The sequence below is a fragment of the Strongylocentrotus purpuratus genome, unplaced genomic scaffold (genome assembly GCF_000002235.5).
Source record: "Strongylocentrotus purpuratus isolate Spur 01 unplaced genomic scaffold, Spur_5.0 spur5_scaffold_6, whole genome shotgun sequence".
In the NCBI taxonomy this organism is placed as follows: Eukaryota; Metazoa; Echinodermata; class Echinoidea; order Camarodonta; family Strongylocentrotidae; genus Strongylocentrotus; species Strongylocentrotus purpuratus.
This window is the reverse complement of record NW_022145612.1, coordinates 10,063,298-10,080,130: the sequence shown is the minus strand read 5'-3', so window position 1 is coordinate 10,080,130 and position 16,833 is coordinate 10,063,298. Positions and strand designations below refer to the sequence as shown.

At 36.5% G+C, this 16,833-nt stretch overlaps 1 protein-coding gene across 1 annotated transcript in view; it reads left to right on the top strand.

Moving 5' to 3' along the window:
- Window positions 1-16,591, top strand: part of LOC582724 (ferrochelatase, mitochondrial) — a 34,402-nt gene extending 17,811 nt beyond the window's left edge. Inside the window, exons 9-11 of the mRNA XM_030971941.1 lie at window positions 9,871-10,035; window positions 14,307-14,366; window positions 14,783-16,591. Of these exons, the coding sequence (XP_030827801.1) occupies window positions 9,871-10,035; window positions 14,307-14,366; window positions 14,783-14,917 (360 nt within the window). The 3' untranslated portion in view covers window positions 14,918-16,591. The remainder of the gene's footprint in view (window positions 1-9,870; window positions 10,036-14,306; window positions 14,367-14,782) is intronic.
- Window positions 16,592-16,833: the final 242 nt, after the last annotated feature.

The window sequence follows — 16,833 nt, the reverse complement described above, 5'->3', positions numbered from 1 at the left end:
TTAACCTATTATCCCATTTCTTTCACATCACCATCACTGCCCATTTCCTTTCAACATTGTTTTTTCAATGAACACTGCCCTCTGGAGCATGAAATGTGATGCAGCCGAGCATCATGTGATCCATCCTGCCTTGATAGTTTGATACATCAGGCACCATTAGAGATAGCCAATTTGATATGCAGGGCTCACAGAGAAAGGGCACAACTGTATATTTAAAGTCATGAATGAATTGTATAAATGAGTGCCTTTTTTAGAGTATAGCATGTTCAAGCTTTTAGCAAGTGAGTCACTCACTTGACATGCTACATGTAGTTGGTTGCATAGACTTTCTCTCTTTTATCCCTCTCTTTCTTTATTTCTTTTCTTTTCTTTACTAGTGCCAAAGCATATGTAGTTTTGAAAATATGATGCAAAAATGCATATATTGATGTGTGTATGATATTCCTGGTCTATCACTAGCCATTTTCATGTATATGTATCATCCATTTGGAGCCAGAAGGGCACTAACTCATATACATGTACCTTCAGAGATGACCCTTTCTGCCTTTCAATATTGATGCTTGTCCAGGAAAATTTTCAACTGCTGCAAATAATCAATGCTCATTTTAGCAGAGATATTTTAATAATATCAAGCAGGCATTCATTTGCCTAAAATGTCTGTTGCAAGAATATGAAACTGTCGAGTAATTCAACACCCATACCTAATTTCCAATTTATTAAAGTTTGTGCATTGTGCATAGACATCAGCTCAAGTGAGGTGGCCAATGATTTGATAAAACAAATTATATACCTCACTTAAGAAATCCAGCCATCTGATTGGTCGAAATTGCATTCATAAACTTTAACTATTTCTGTAAAATTCCCAGTAACCATGGTTACCGGGAAAATAGTTCTGTCTCCATGGTTACCCCCATAGGTTTACATGTTAAAAAATGGTTTGAGCGATCGAGGATACCGTACGTGTGCGAAGAATTGGTCGGTATTTTCATACAAGACAAGACAATTCCAAACAAGACAAAAATGGCTAAAGAAACTGTCCCAAGATTTCAACTTATCAAATGCAAGACTCGCTGACAGCAAGAACAACAAAAAAGGTACATGAAATTATCCATAAACATTTTCGTTTAGTTGCTGAAAATGGAGTACCAGCATAGACGTAGACGAAAATAGATCTAGTTGTCAGGGTGTCTGATCGCGCACCCGATGTTGTGTGCTATATTCTTCCCATAGAGATTACACGCAATGCAGTCTCTATGCAGTCTACGTGCATTGCGCGACCATGCAAAAAAAGTCAAGTTTTTTTTTTTCAATTCGAGATTCAAACCTTTATCTATTGTGATCCTGAAGGTGATACTCAATAAGTGAGGTCTCATATGAAAGCGCAGGTTCTTCTCTCTATTCCCCACAGGGCCGGCCCACCCCCAAAATTGTAAAAATATCTTGCTTAGACTAGAATCTAGATCTAGTCTACTCTCAAAGATACACTCGTAAAAAACAACCGTGCAGATAAACTAGAGAAAGGCCAAGGTGGTGTCATTAGTTGACTCTTTTGTTTTCGGCATATAAAAGTATTAATGACTGCTTTAATATTCGAGAAATAGTTGTTTTTATACGCTCTCGGGAAGGTTACAATTGGGATATTGCCCTCGGCACGCCTCGGGGCAATAGCACAATTGTAACCTTCCCTTGAGCGTATAAAAACAACTATTTCTCTCAAAGCAGTCATTAATACTATAATATCATGGATTTTCATGCTTTTCAGCACTTCTAGCCCATTACACAAATCGGAAATTGTCCAAATTCAGACCATTCTACAAATCTAGGCGCATAAGTAGCGTGATAAAAAACATCATCACCTTCCACCCGTGACATGGGTGGACAGTCATCTGAATGCTAACCAGATCTTGCGTTTGTGTCCACTTCAGCAAATTAGAGCATTCAGGCAGAATCCAAGCATTGAATCCAATGACCGGGGTAATAGTATATTTGTAAAGCGCTTAGAGACATTGTATTAATTGCTATATAAAAGCTAAATATTATTATTATTGTTATTATATACGAAGTCCAAGTTACACTATCTAATTCACTAGCCATGAAACGCAAATAGAATAAAGGATGAGATGATTTAATATGCCCGTCTTCTTTTGAAGCACTATATTGTTTAATTCTTCTTACTCAAACTGTCACGGAAGCCTCTTGTTATGGACTTATTTAATGTAATGTATTTCTGGAATCAGACCAAATAGGAAATAAAATTAAATAATTTGAAATACAGTTCACTCTTTCTACTAAACAGAAAGTCTATTTCATGTGTTTAATACAATCTGTTCACTAAATAAGGTCTGTTTGTGTGTAGTTGAAACTAAAACATTTATTTACCAGCCTTGTCAAGACCCCCTGATCTAGATCTAACATCCACCGTAGGCTTTTTATACTTTTCTGTCAAACAACTTTGAAGAGCCCAACTGGGCTATCTTATGCCCCGGCTAGGGTCCATTAAGTTAGCGCTATGGCAGTGAAGATCCCATTTCCTCTTTTTTCTACATCTTTTTGGAAATGGCCAATGTTGCCTTTCAAGCTCTGTCAAGTTCCTAGATAATGATACATATGTCTAGTTTACCCAGGGTAGCCTCATCAGTAATAATGATGTTCTTCCCGAGGGACCTCCATTCATTTTCAGATAACTATAAATCACAAGAGTGAAATCAAAGTGACACAAAAGAAATCAGAATCATGAAAGTTGCCCATAAAAAATTTGATGAACCAAAGTATTATCAACTGCCCACCAACATAATAAAAAAATGTCTTGACAAATTTTACTCATAGATAATCTCAGTATATTGAGCCATATTTTTAATCTTTTCATCTTGGATTTTTGTTTCATGAGGAGCTTTTTTCAAAGTTTTGGTATCTTCATGCATTACTAACTTTTGTTATTGAAATTTTCCCCATCGTACATGAATAATGAAGTATTGTGTCATGTATATACTCTGCAATAAATGTTTTCAGTGTCTTGATAGAATGCTTGAGTATTACTGAGATTGAATGGACGTCACTCCTTCTGATTCGTGTGATGAATGAGAGATTTCTTCTCATAAAAAAAATAATGTTACAAGTCAACAACCTCTCTAAACAAAGGGAATACATGAATAAATAAATAAATTAAATTAATAATAATCAATAATAGTCCCTGTATGAAACTTTTGAAAAGTCTTCTTTTTCTTTTGTCTGTGCATGCCTTCTAAAGCTTCATTCAGACATGACAAGTAAAAACCACCTGAAAAAACATAGAAGAAAGTTGTGTAAATATAAAAGCCATTTTTTGTAAATAAATGGTGATTCGGGATGAAAGAAAGAAGAAGTATTAATAAATAAAAATGGGGGGTCTGTAAGCAAACCATACTCTCTTAATATCTTTGTGTTATAAGATACAGAAATGTGAAGAGCACTTGAAAAAAAGGAACATTAGAATGTGTATTACATGTATAAACAATAATGTGAAACCAACTGTGTTCTAACTCATGAGTTACAAAACAATATCATGTCACACAATTCAAGGCATAGTTTTCACTCCGGGATATTCTAGAGTAGTTTGCTATCAAGGCTTGGTTTCCCTTAAATTTTAATACTCTAAAGCCGTGTTCAGATATTCGGCAGTGTTTTTTTTTTAAGGTGACGTAAAGTGTACACATTTCCTATGTTATAACACAGAGCTATAAAATGAATACATTGTACCTTTCTTGTGCTTGGTTGCCATTCAACACATTAAACGAATAAATGCACAGTGGTTCACCCTCTTATATCTGAAGTCTTATATTACTGAACTAATAAAAGAAATGAAGAAATATGTCTTGAAAACAAGTTGCTTAATAGCTGGAAAATGATGCAGATATTCTCTTTTCATAGACTTTTGGAGAATATAAACTCTTTTAGTGTAGAGGCATAGCACTCCAATCTGTCCCTTTTATGGTGATTGTTTTTAGTCTGCTCGTGACATATGAAAATGTCAGCTTCATTTATTCCTGACAAAGAGAAAACGGTTGTTTGCAATGATTTTTTTTGTGGGACTTTTTTTCTTTTTGATATAATTGAAATTATGATGTAGCGTGAAATCACCATCAGTGGCGGTTTCCTTTGATGACAGAGCTACGCTCTAAAAATATCATGCGTGCCATGATTCTGTCCAAGGCCACTAAAATAACGGTCTGCTAATGATGCTCAATCGTCACTATTTACCTCATTAAATCCCCTTGTTGTGATGCTTGTTTGTCGTACGCCATCATCAACTCATTAAATCGTCAAGAAAAGGGCCACTTATTGATCAGCGTGCCCCTATATTTGTCAGGCTTCACTGTCTCTATTGACCTCTAGATACTCTACCTATATCACTCACTATTAGCGTAACCGATTGTTAACATTTTGCATCTTATATAACAAATAAACCCTTTGACTACATGACATTTTCATGATCCACCCAAGTTGATTCTTCTCTTCATTGCAAACATTGTCTAAAGAGTGTATGTCATATCTGAAAATATCTGAAAATATCTGAAAGTAATTTGATTTTCGATGATCATTTTGTTTTCTGGTAAACAGAAAGTTATGAGTTTTTTATGGAAATAGGTGTCAGATGTCATTAAAATGATTGGTGTACAATCGGATGATATTTGATTGTGTTTAGTCTGGAGTTTTTAGAAGTTTATTTCTCGGCAGATTCGTCTTAGATATTAATATCTTTGAAATCAATACCCATTTAATTTTATGCCATTTCAGTTTTGCAGAGAAGTGTTAATGACAGTATTTTAAGGATAAATCCACCCTGAATTGAGTTAAATAACAAATACAAAGCATTAGTGAAAGTTTAGAGCAAAAGCTGATATTACTAGGATTTTGTTTTTAAAAGGGAACACACTTTCCAATACAGGTATACAAAAAATCAGCTATATGGTTGTGTGCACCTGTACGGTTGCCCCCAAAACAGCTCTCTTCAAGTATAAAGATTTAGTGGATATTAGAGTTTGTCTCTCTTATCGGTTACTGTCAACTTGTTAATATTGTAGTCAGGCATCTTCTAGACAAATTTTGTGGATTGTTGATGTTGGATCTTGCTAAAATTTGAAGCTGAATTATTTTGAAGCATCGCCAGTTGATTTGTACAAAGTCTACCATTTTGACTTACATGTATACGCAGTGTCTGTAAAACCTGCTGTTGGAGTGAATAGAAACCACCTCATTCATGCTACAGCGAGGACTTAATCCTGTGAACACACAATGGCAAGGGGAAGGATAAGCCCCCTTCTTTACACTGCCCTCCTATTGACCCTGCTACACTGTGAATGTAGCTACACCACAGGCAATCCTAGTGTGATTAACTACAACATCAAATCAGAGCCATGTACAAGTATGTGCAACTTCGACACGAAGAAGTTCGCAGGAGCCCGCATAAGGTATTACAATAACTCTTGTGCAACTTTTCAAACTATTCTTATGACCTGTGGAGATGTTCATCCCAACCCGGGACCTTCCCTTGTCCAGCAGGAGAGTGGGTATGATGTGATGCAGGTACATAGGAAGATATATGATACCAACACCCTTCACACACTTAATCCCATTTCTGGTAACCAAAACCTTCCAAGACTTGACAAGGACGTCTGGAACACCATTCATGACTTGGGAATATCAAAGAAACGGAAAACACACAGGGGAAGAAAGCAAAGAAAGACCTATGACATCCCTGTCATCATCACAAATAGGACAAAGCAGCAACAGCTTAACAATACCCGAATTAGAAAGATTGATAAATCAGTGCTCAGGGATACATGTCGACCCACCACCAGGTCGTGTCTACCAGCTGTGATGCTCTTTAATGCCCGCTCTTTAGCCAACAAGTTTGGTGAGTTTGAAGCCACTCTTTGTTCAATGCAAAATGTTCCCCACCTCATTGCTATTACAGAAACATGGTTTTCCCAGGACAACCCGGCTTCTGCATATCAACTTTCATCATTTAAACAGTTCCACAAAGATCGTAACGAACGAATAGGTGGTGGAGTTCTTCTCTATGTGGACAAGAATATAAACTGTTATGAAATCTTCAAAGAACATGTACCTGAACATCTGGAGGTCGTGTGGGTTCGTCTACGATCATCTACTACTATCCGCCTATCAAGAGATATATATGTTTGTGTACTCTACTCCCCACCTCGGTCTCCACATAAAGACCAACTGAGTGATCACATCATAATGATGATTGATAGGGCTCGAACCCTGTCGGAGAATGCATCTTTCATAATCCTTGGTGATTTCAATGACCTTCCTACAGATCATTTGGAACAGCACACCCTCTTGTCCCAAGTAGTAAAAGAACCGACCAGGGGTACATCCATCCTGGACAAATTATTGACAGATCTCGGAGATTGTTATGAAGAGCCTGTCATTTCAGCACCCATTGCTTTAAGTGACCACTCTGTTATTACTTACTTTCCTCTGCTCCTTATTCCACCACGTAGCACTACAAAAATATTCTTCCGACCATTTCGTGATTCCTCCATCCGCGCCTTTGGGCAATGGATCACGCAGATGGACTGGTCAGAATATAAGGAATCCACTGATGGAAACAAAATGACTGCAAATCTTCACCAACTTCTAGACACAAAATATCGGCAATACTTTGATCTTATCACAGTCAAACGACGTCCCAACGATAAACCATGGATGAATGATGCCATCCGCCGGGCCATTACTCAGCGCAATATCAGCTATACGCGAGGTGATGACTCATTTCGTAGCGTAAGAAATAAGGTACAAAGAGAAATCAGCTCTGCCAAGAAAAGTCTCTATAGCAGGAAAGTGGAACATCTGAAACACAGTGAACCTGGGAAATGGCACCAGCAAATTCGCCACCTAGCAGGACTTAAGAAACAGTCTCTCAGCTTTCCAGCCGACAAATCCGATTTGGAGATTGCGAATGAGATAAACGCTCATTTTAGCCGGATTTGCTCGGCCCTTCCATCTCTCGACCTGGCTTCATTGCCGGATTACCTCCCTGCGCCGACACCACCTCCAATCATCGAGCGACAAAAGGTCTTTGAATGCCTACAAAAAGTCAATGTCTCCAAGGCTGGTCACCCGAACGACTGCCCAACACGCCTCATCAAGGAATTTGCGTACGAGCTGTCTGAGCCGCTCACCCACATTTTCAACTGCTGTTTAAAAAATGGATGTTTCCCACATATCTGGAAAAATGCATCAGTGTGTCCAGTGCCTAAGGTCCGGCCTGCAACGACACCTGACCAACTGAGGCCCATTTCTATCACGTCAGTATTAGCACGAGTGTTTGAGGGATTCCTTGCCCGTTGGATTATTGAAGATGTGCACCATGCTATTGATCCCCAACAGTTTGGGAACATGCCCGGAACATCAATTTGCCATTACTTAATCAGTCTCTTGGATAATGCTCATCGGGGAATTGACCGACCTGGGAAGTATGTTAACTTATGCATGATCGATTTCAGTAAAGCTTTCGATCATATCAACCATGTTACAGCAATCAGAAAAATGATTGACATAGGAGTTGACCGCTCCATTCTCCCGACTATCTGTAGTTTCCTGACGCAAAGAACGCAAACTGTTCGTTATCGCGGGGTAACATCAAATCTTTCCCACCTCACTTGTGGTGTTCCTCAGGGAACTAAACTAGGACCCATTATTTTCCTGATAATGGTTAATGATGCCGCGTTGTCTACAGAAAACCGCTGGAAATATGTTGATGATCTAAGCCTTCTAGAGGTTGTCAACAAATCGGACCCTCCGCAGTTACAAACACACATTGATTATCTTGTTGATTGGTGTGAAATAAACGACATGAGGCCCAATCCAACGAAGTGCAAAACCATGCTGATCTCATTCTTGCGTAATGCCCCACCTGCCCCCCATTTGGAGATCAATGGTAATCAGCTTGAAGTGGTATCTTATATGAAATTACTTGGTATAACAATCCAAGATAATCTTAAATGGGACCTACACATCAAAACCATCGTCAAAAACGCATCACGCAAACTATATGTACTGAGTAAACTGAAAAGGAACGGTGTCAACACTCGGGACTTGGTATTGATATACATGATGTACATTCGTCCGTGTCTTGAATTTGGTGTACCCGTTTGGTCATCTAGTTTAACTGTTGTCCAAGTAAACAGCATTGAGCGGCTGCAGAGGAGAGCATTGAGTATTATCACTGGTACATTTCCCGACACAATGTCTTATGCTCAACTTCTGCAGTCGCTGAGTGTTGTCAGACTGTCTGAACGACGCTCTGTTCTTTGCGAAAAGTTTGCTAAGTCCCTTCTGATCTCAGACCGCCACCGCCATCTTTTACCTGAAACCAGACAAACTATCTCACGACGCACTCTCCGCAACTCTCTCCAGCTCAATACCCCCAAAATGAGAACAGAACGTTACAGGCAGTCTCCCATTCCCCACTTCACACGAATCCTGAATTCAAATCTATAGATATTTTCACTCAATATTATGACCATATGTGACCAAGATGTAATTAATTAATTTCTTGTCATGCCAATTAATCAGATTAAATCAAATTTCATACTACCTGTAAAATGATAACACTATACTCTGTAAGTAAACATAAATTGTATATTTTGAGTATCATATCTCTCGGATAATCATCTATATATAAATATACTTTTAAAGAAATGTTAACTAGGTTTAAAAAAGACTACTTATTAATTTGAAAGTGTATTACAAAATTGCATATGACATTTAGAAAACGGTAACAACTTATTTTACTTTTTAAACGTTTTAATTGCACAATTAGAACATGTATTATTTCACGATTGTTTGAAATTAGTTGTTTAGTTCATTATAATCAGTAATTAATATAAAAAAAAGATTGCCAAAAGTATTGATTTCTTTATTCTTGTATGTATTTATAATTTGTAAACTGAATTGTATGAGTCTCCGGACTTTTTATTCAGTATGTTTTTATTTACAATAAAACCTGAATTGAAAAAAATCACAATTAAGGGAGCAATTTTTTTTTTTTTGTTGCCATGTATGCTTATCAGATGCCTTTCGAGTGTGAAGGGGGGGGGCATAAAGGCTGGTTTTGCTCCCCCCTCCCCACATCTTCCACTGTACGAGCACATTTAGTTACATGTCCAAGCATTTCCAAGTCAACTGCTCTCAGTACATTACCATTGCATCTCTTTATTACTGCAGGGCACCACAGCCACATTTTTGTATTGGGGTCTGGATTTAACTATTTCGAGTCTGTGTGCATGAGCCCTATGTATACATTTTGACATTTGGGGGTCCAGACCTACACTTTGGATACTCATATGTCCCTGGCACCTGTTGGTATTGAGCCCTGATTCATATGTTTTTTTTTCTCTATTAAAGGTAAAGACCAGTTATGGTCATGCGATTGCATTGTGAAAGAAACGTTGTGGAATCGATCAGAAAAGGTTGATCATCTAGCATCTAGCATCTGCAAGGTTCTGGAATCATCAAAATGATAAGAAATTTGGCCCAATTTTCGTAAAGTTACATACACTATACACAGAAAGATGTATATGGGACTACCCTATATCTCTCACAGACCATGAGAGAAACAAATTTACCAAATATATGAATTAGTAGGCGGTTTCCCGGCAAATTTGTTATCATCATGTATTAGTCAAAACATATTCTTTCACATGATTGGTAATGAGAGCTTCCATTTCATTTTTTTAAATTGGGGCATTTCCAATACTGGTCTTTACCTTTAAATGTTTGTAACGGGAGAATTTATCTCTCAGATTTTGTTGAGACGTTCTGAATTTTTTACCATGAAATATGTTAATTTCTTCCACATAGGTTGGTCCGCTACCATGGTTAGGCCCACAGACAGATGATGCCATGAAAGGTCTGTGTAAGAATGGCAAGAAGAACATGCTACTTGTTCCTATCGCCTTTGTCAATGACCACATAGAGACCTTGCATGAGCTAGACCTGGAATACGCCACCGAGCTTGCTGAAGAGGTAAGGGAACTTAATTTTTGTATTTACTCCAATTTATTTACAGGTTGAATTTTTACCGCTAGGTATTCTATAGTATTTAAATCAAAATATGAAATTTTCCTGTAGCTACATTCCAGATACTCACTGCCTCTCAATTTCCATGTGATTACACACCATCGTGGAAGATTTGGGTTTTTTGAAATCACAAAACATGATATATTGTTGATACTTGCTGTTACCATCAGAAGAAGTCTATGGGCAGATATCAGGTGAAAGAGATCCCAAATGTAGCTCACAGTCACTAAAAATCAATTGATGTTGAGCCAGTTGCAGATTTAGGATTATTTACTGGAGTGGGGGCACAAAATGAAATATATTCACCTTTTGTAGATCTATTTTATCTGAAGGAAAGGTACTAATTTGTCTCCAATGAGTAAATTTAAGCCTATTTTGCAGCTTGTTTGAAGATAGGAAACTTAAACAAAGGGGGAGGGGCATGTTATGGTATCTCTTTATTCCCCCTCCCCTCCCATTCCACCTCTCCAGGTTGATTTAAGTAGGTTATGGCTTAGTTATACTGTACATGCAGTGTCCTTGCCCTTTTTTGTAGTTCAAATGCATATTACATGGTATTAACTACCACCTCTCATTCAACTTTAATCAAATACTCATTATCAGAGTTCTTTATGACAGGAAAATATAAAAATAATTAAAAAGCATTATAATGCAAATGTGTACTTTACCAGGTCAATTGCACTGGAATTCTAGCCATCGTATAGGTGGTCTGCTACATTCCCAATGGCTTTCAAGGCCTCCATTTGAATATATCCATCTAAAGAAAAGATTGAAGTGGAGTTAGATGCATTCATTTGGATGTGCTCATATAAAATATATTAGTCTGTTGCAATTCATCAGACTAATTCATATCGCTCCTTCCTGCACGTCATTGTGATGAAAAGAATTTGAAATGAAATTACCAGGCTTGGTGTGATCATAAGAATTTGACCTTCCTATTTGTGCTTATAATCCATTCCCCGTGTCCCAGGGTCCACTACCGATACAGTAGACACTCGTTATGATGAGGGCGTTGGGACCATGAATATTACTATCTTGTAGTTGGGCCCCGTATTTAACACAAAGCTTAGCAATCGATCATACATGTACGATTGATTTTTTTATTAATCGCATTGATCACTAAGTGCAATCAGTTGCAGAAGTCAGTTGTCCGATTAATTGCTAAGCTCTGTGTTACGGAGCCCAGGTATCTTGTTATATCATGGTTTAAAAAAAAGAGCTGGGACCAGCAAAAATAACTTGCTAATGTTATATCAAGTATCTTGTCATATCAGCGCTCTTTATAACACACTTTCACTGTTCTAAATGAATTATTACAATTGTAAGTGAGTGTAACTTTAAATCATGAAAGATATCTTATGTACGCACGTAGGACATTTTCATTTTGAGTCCAGTCTCAGTGGATGGATTATGGAGGGTCCATATAATGTGTGAAAGTACTTGTTAGGTTTCATCAAATGAAGGCTAGTCTATAATGATGATTCTAGCCTTGTTGTGTATCAAAATTGTTAATAAAAATACAATAGTTTCATCTATGCGCAGTTGCATGATGCACTGATCTAGAAAACAGTTTGTCATTAGAACTGAAAAACCTCAATGTAACTGCACAAATGCATTCTATAAAACAGAAACATTTGACAAGGTGTAACAGATGACACAAAATTATTGGACTGTGTCTCTATTTTGCCCTACCATTAAGAATTCAAAAGAAAGAAAGAGTAATGAGGCTTTTTCTTTTCAATAGTGTACAATTTTTTTTTTTTTTTGAGGGAGGGGGGGGGGGAGGGTAGTGACAAGTAAGCTATTATTATGAATAGATATCATTCCATATGATTGCTTTTACATATTTTATAAAACACATCATGATAAAGTCAATCACTACTGACAAGTTAGACCCTGGGTAATTCTGGTAGGATACAAGTCACAAGCTCAATCAAAATTGTTAGCTAGTAATGGAATTACATTCAAAATACATGGATGGATCAAACTGGATTTGCCTTTACCATGTAGATGAAAGAGATCACCTAATGACCCTAATGGCAGAGGAGAGCTCGCAAAAAAGCCGAAGAAGTCTCAATAATTCATTTATTTTTTAAAATTATTTTCCAATAAAGATTGTCAACTACAATGGGAGCATGAATCTTTTACAGCATAAATCTTTCACAGGATAAATATTCAGCAGTTCATTGACGTCTTTGTTGTTCATATGCATGAATTATACATTTCATAAAGCCCACCACATCCGCGAAAAGCATGTGGCAGCATTAAACAATGAGATATTGATCTAGATTACTACTTTAATGACTGAGTGCCGCACAATCTAGAGTTAGTCTAGAGCTAAAAGCAAATATACATTTTAAATGTTTTTAGGGTATTTATTCAACAGTTGATAAATGCAGACATAAGTTTGAGGCATGCTTTAAACAGTGGTCTGATTAAGATTGAGACAGGTTTTACAAAAAATTGAAACAGATTCCTATAAAGATTTGAGACAAGTTATGCGCTGCAAAATTTTCAGACCGAATTTTACCGACAGGATCAGACAGGAACTCAGAAGTAATGTGATTTTTTGTTGTTGAATGAACAATAAATAGCCATTACTTAGTTGATTTTCCCTACACAATGTTCATCTTTGAATTTTCGGATAAAAATTTGCTCATTTCGAAAATTACAATTTACAAAATGGAGAAAAGGTGGCATTACACATTAGAGTAATGAAGATACATGTACATGAGCACTTCAGGCATTTAAATCCCTCCTGTGTTCGAAAATGAGCGGAGAGATAATGCAGATGAAATCTATGTTTAACAGCAACTTTCTTCTTTAATTAAAGGTACTTGTTATTGAACATCTTGAAATGAAAAGGAAAATGTTAGAATCGTGCTCAATCTATCTTCACAAAGAGTCCGTTTGCCACTCTCGACACAGGTGTAGTAAATAGGTATTCGGTAGGAAGAAATTACTTGAATACTTGTGCGCCTTATCATGATAACCATGCTAAAGCTGAGGATATAATTTGATTGCTGGGCCCTCAGGGAGAACAGTATTGATACTGATGAGTTTTTCTTTGATTTCTATATCCATTCAACAAATTTTACATGATTCAACCACATGCCTGTCAATGCCTTCCCCAGCAAACACAAAGGAATATATCGGCAAAATTAACAACGCATTATGAACAATTTTGAATGAAACCATTCATATGATGTGATCAGCATTATAACGTCATAGAAGTGTCTAATTGGCAATTGTCCAAGCCCATTTTAGGGTTGCCATGGACGTAATGATCAGGGGTGAATGGCATAAAGTTGTCAGGAAGATACTAATTGCCTTGATTAGGATACATGCTTGTTTCCCGGCTCAAATCGACCAAGTTTATTGCTGTATTCGGGAGTGAGAGTGCGAGTGAAGCGAGGAAGAATACATGTGATTTTTTTTTCTCACATCTATTGTATTTTGAGGTAGACAATATGTTCATCATTGCAGAGATCTAGTTCTTTTAGATGGATGTGAGAACGAAAGGAAAAAAAAGTCCAATGATTTAAGGGATAGCTACATTTACATGGAAGTTTGAACGCACAATTTTAATGTAAAATTTCACACATTATTAAAACTACTAACCCATTTTTATTGTTTTCTTTCAGAATTAGTGATCTTGCATATTTGTATTCCTTTTTTTGTTTGCCTGATTGTAGTTATGTTTGAACTTGGTATTTTTTATTTTGGTTTAACTTTCACAATATTGACAAATTTGTGTCTCTTACTTTAAAATTAATTCCTGAATTATTAACTGGCTTCAGAGTGATTCAGTGTTTTTTTTTTAATTTTTACTCTCATTTCTTAGGCAACATTTAAACGTATGCTACATATAATTACCAAAAGAAATACCCATTCCTTGGTATAAAACAACCATTACAAATGCATATATTTGTTGGTGTTGCCTGAATTGTCTAATTTATTAATTACCATTGGCAATATCTTTCAAATTCAATTTCTTTTATATATTTGTTTTAATAAAAATTATAAGTTATTCATAATTGTGTCAAGTTATTTATAATTGTGTCAAATTATTCATATTTAATTTGTTTTGTATGTGAAGAATCGTAAAGAGTTTTTTTTGTTATCCCTGTTTAAATTGTATTAGCTGGAAGCAAGGATAGGAAGGCTTGTCTAATTGTCCCCTTCATCAAATATTCCTGTTTTGCTTTTCTATGCAGTGTGGTGCAGAGCATGTGAGAAGAGCACCATCTTTAAATGATAGTCCTATCTTCATTGAGGTAAGATTTTATGTCCTAGTCAAATGTGTGATTGAACATAATTTTTATCACAGACTTTTCTGTCTATTTACATATGTTGTCTGGGAACTTCGTAAAGGGGCATTTTTAATATATATATATATATATATATATATATATATGTACACACATATGAATGAAGTTGAGTTATCAAATCTTGCATTAGTTGTCTCTGTAGGATCGATTTCAACAAAGATTACAATTCCTGTGGTACTAGTTGCACATCATTTCAACCTGCCCAGCGTGCCCAGAAATATTTGTAGTATTGTGGATAGGCCAAATTGAAGAAAAAAAACTCATATCCAAATGACAACAACATTTATGACATTTGGGTGGCTTTACCGCCCACTCAACTTTCTCTCAACCCTTTTTGATGACTGCTATTTATTTGCCTGCAGGCCATGGCTCATCTTGTGAGTGATCATCTCAAGTCCGGGCAGGTGTGTTCCAGACAGCTCTCCTTACGTTGCCCCATGTGTGTCAACGAAGTCTGCGGCAAGACCAAGCAGTTCTTTGCTTCCCAGAAGCTATGAGCAATGTGAAAGGAGCTATGAACAACGTGAAAGGAGCTATAAACAACGTGAAAGGAGCTATGAGCAACGTGAAAGGAGCTATGAGCAACGTGAAATGATTGCTCTTACTCTCATGTAGGGATTTAGCCAAAGATTGTATGTAGCTTAGGATTTGGGGGATGAGGTGTGCGGGGGCTCGATCGTCAACCGCTTTGAGGTCAGCTGGGCAGGAGTGACAGAGAGGTATAGGGGATGAGGAGGGATCTGTTTCCTTCCGTGTGCCCCGATTGGAACGAGCACAACTATATTTCTTTTGACATTGGATTGTAGGAGAAAAAGAAATGAATGTGTACTGTGTTAACAATATCAAGAGTATTTTGAAGCAAGTGAATCATGTCCTCGCTACAAAGTAGCCAGAGGCATGATCATTTGGGTTGTCGGTTCCTTTCATCCATGGTGATTTATTCTTCCTTGGTCAATGAAATCACATGTGAACTATTGAAATGAATTTAACCAAACAAGCTTTCAGTTAGAATGGGCATAGAAAGATAAAGGGATCGGATTTTGCTGCCACAGGCAAAGGTCAAATGTCATTAGGTCATGTACATTTTTATGTGTACATGGTAGTGGAAAATCTCGTCTTACTACAATAACTTGAGAACCATGAAATAAAAAATTTTCAAACCAAATTTGGTTTAAATATTAATAAACATGATAAGACAATTTGATTCGATTTGGTATCAGAAGGTCAAAGGTTATAAAATCATGTACATGTGTAAGTGTAAAGTCGTCTGTTCACAGCCAGAAGGGCGTTAACTCTGCATTAAACAACTCAAGGAAACAATTTTAACCAACTTTGATGAAGTATTGGTGAAGTTTTTTTTACATGAAGCAATGTTTCATGAACCACAATGTACTTGGAAACAGTATTTGTCATCATGCGTAACAAAAACCCCAAAGAAGCAACATTTACCTTTATAACACTGTGACCGACAATCAATTTGCTTGGAACCATTTCATTTTTTTCCAATTTTGTAGCTTTGATCCTTTTTTTTTGATTTTTTCTAAAACACAGGGTAGTCAATTTGTAGTAGGAGTAGAATTTAATTCATTTATAACATCTGTCTGACTCTAAAGGTGTTTTGGGTACTGTCTTCAGTATTTTCTTTCTAGTACTATAATAAATGATATTTGGGTTAGTTAAGGTAATTTATTCTTCAGTGCTGTAGCAATGAATTGTTTTTTGTTATATGTGGTAGTCGTATAAATTTACTTGTTTTTATATTCCTATTGTTTTTAATAATTTAGAAAAGGATGGAGAAACTGATGGAGAAATTTATGATTTTTAAACTCTGAATCAGCATCAAATTTCTTAAAATAAAAACAAAAAATTTCTTGCCCAGAAGACAATCCTAAGATTTACATTTCTTATAGGGACCATAATGGTTACCTTTGAAAATGAATGGGGCAGAAATATTAAAGTTTGCAGATGGTTTATGAATGCAATGTAACAGCAATAACAATGTTGTTGCAACTACAAAACTGTTATTCTAAGACTGAATGATAACAGGTTAATTTGAGAGCCATGTCAGTGATATGTATTGTCTTCTTTGTATCAAATTTGTTTCACAGTTTCAGAGGAAAACTGATTATATATATATTCTGTAATAAATGATGGATAAATTATCACACAGATTCCCTTTGGAATATTTTGTAGATTGTGAGAGAAAATAGAGTTGTTTTCACATTTCAACATCCTTCATTGCTTTTCTTAATTAGAGAAGAGCAGAATCATTGAAATGCCCCTTAGATGAGTGAATTTAATCAATGCATAATTATAAGTTTGTTATGTTTTACCTGACTTCTAAAAGGCATATGCATGCTATTGAGTAAGCAACCAGAAGACAGATAACTTGAATTCCTCTCCAAGGGGACTT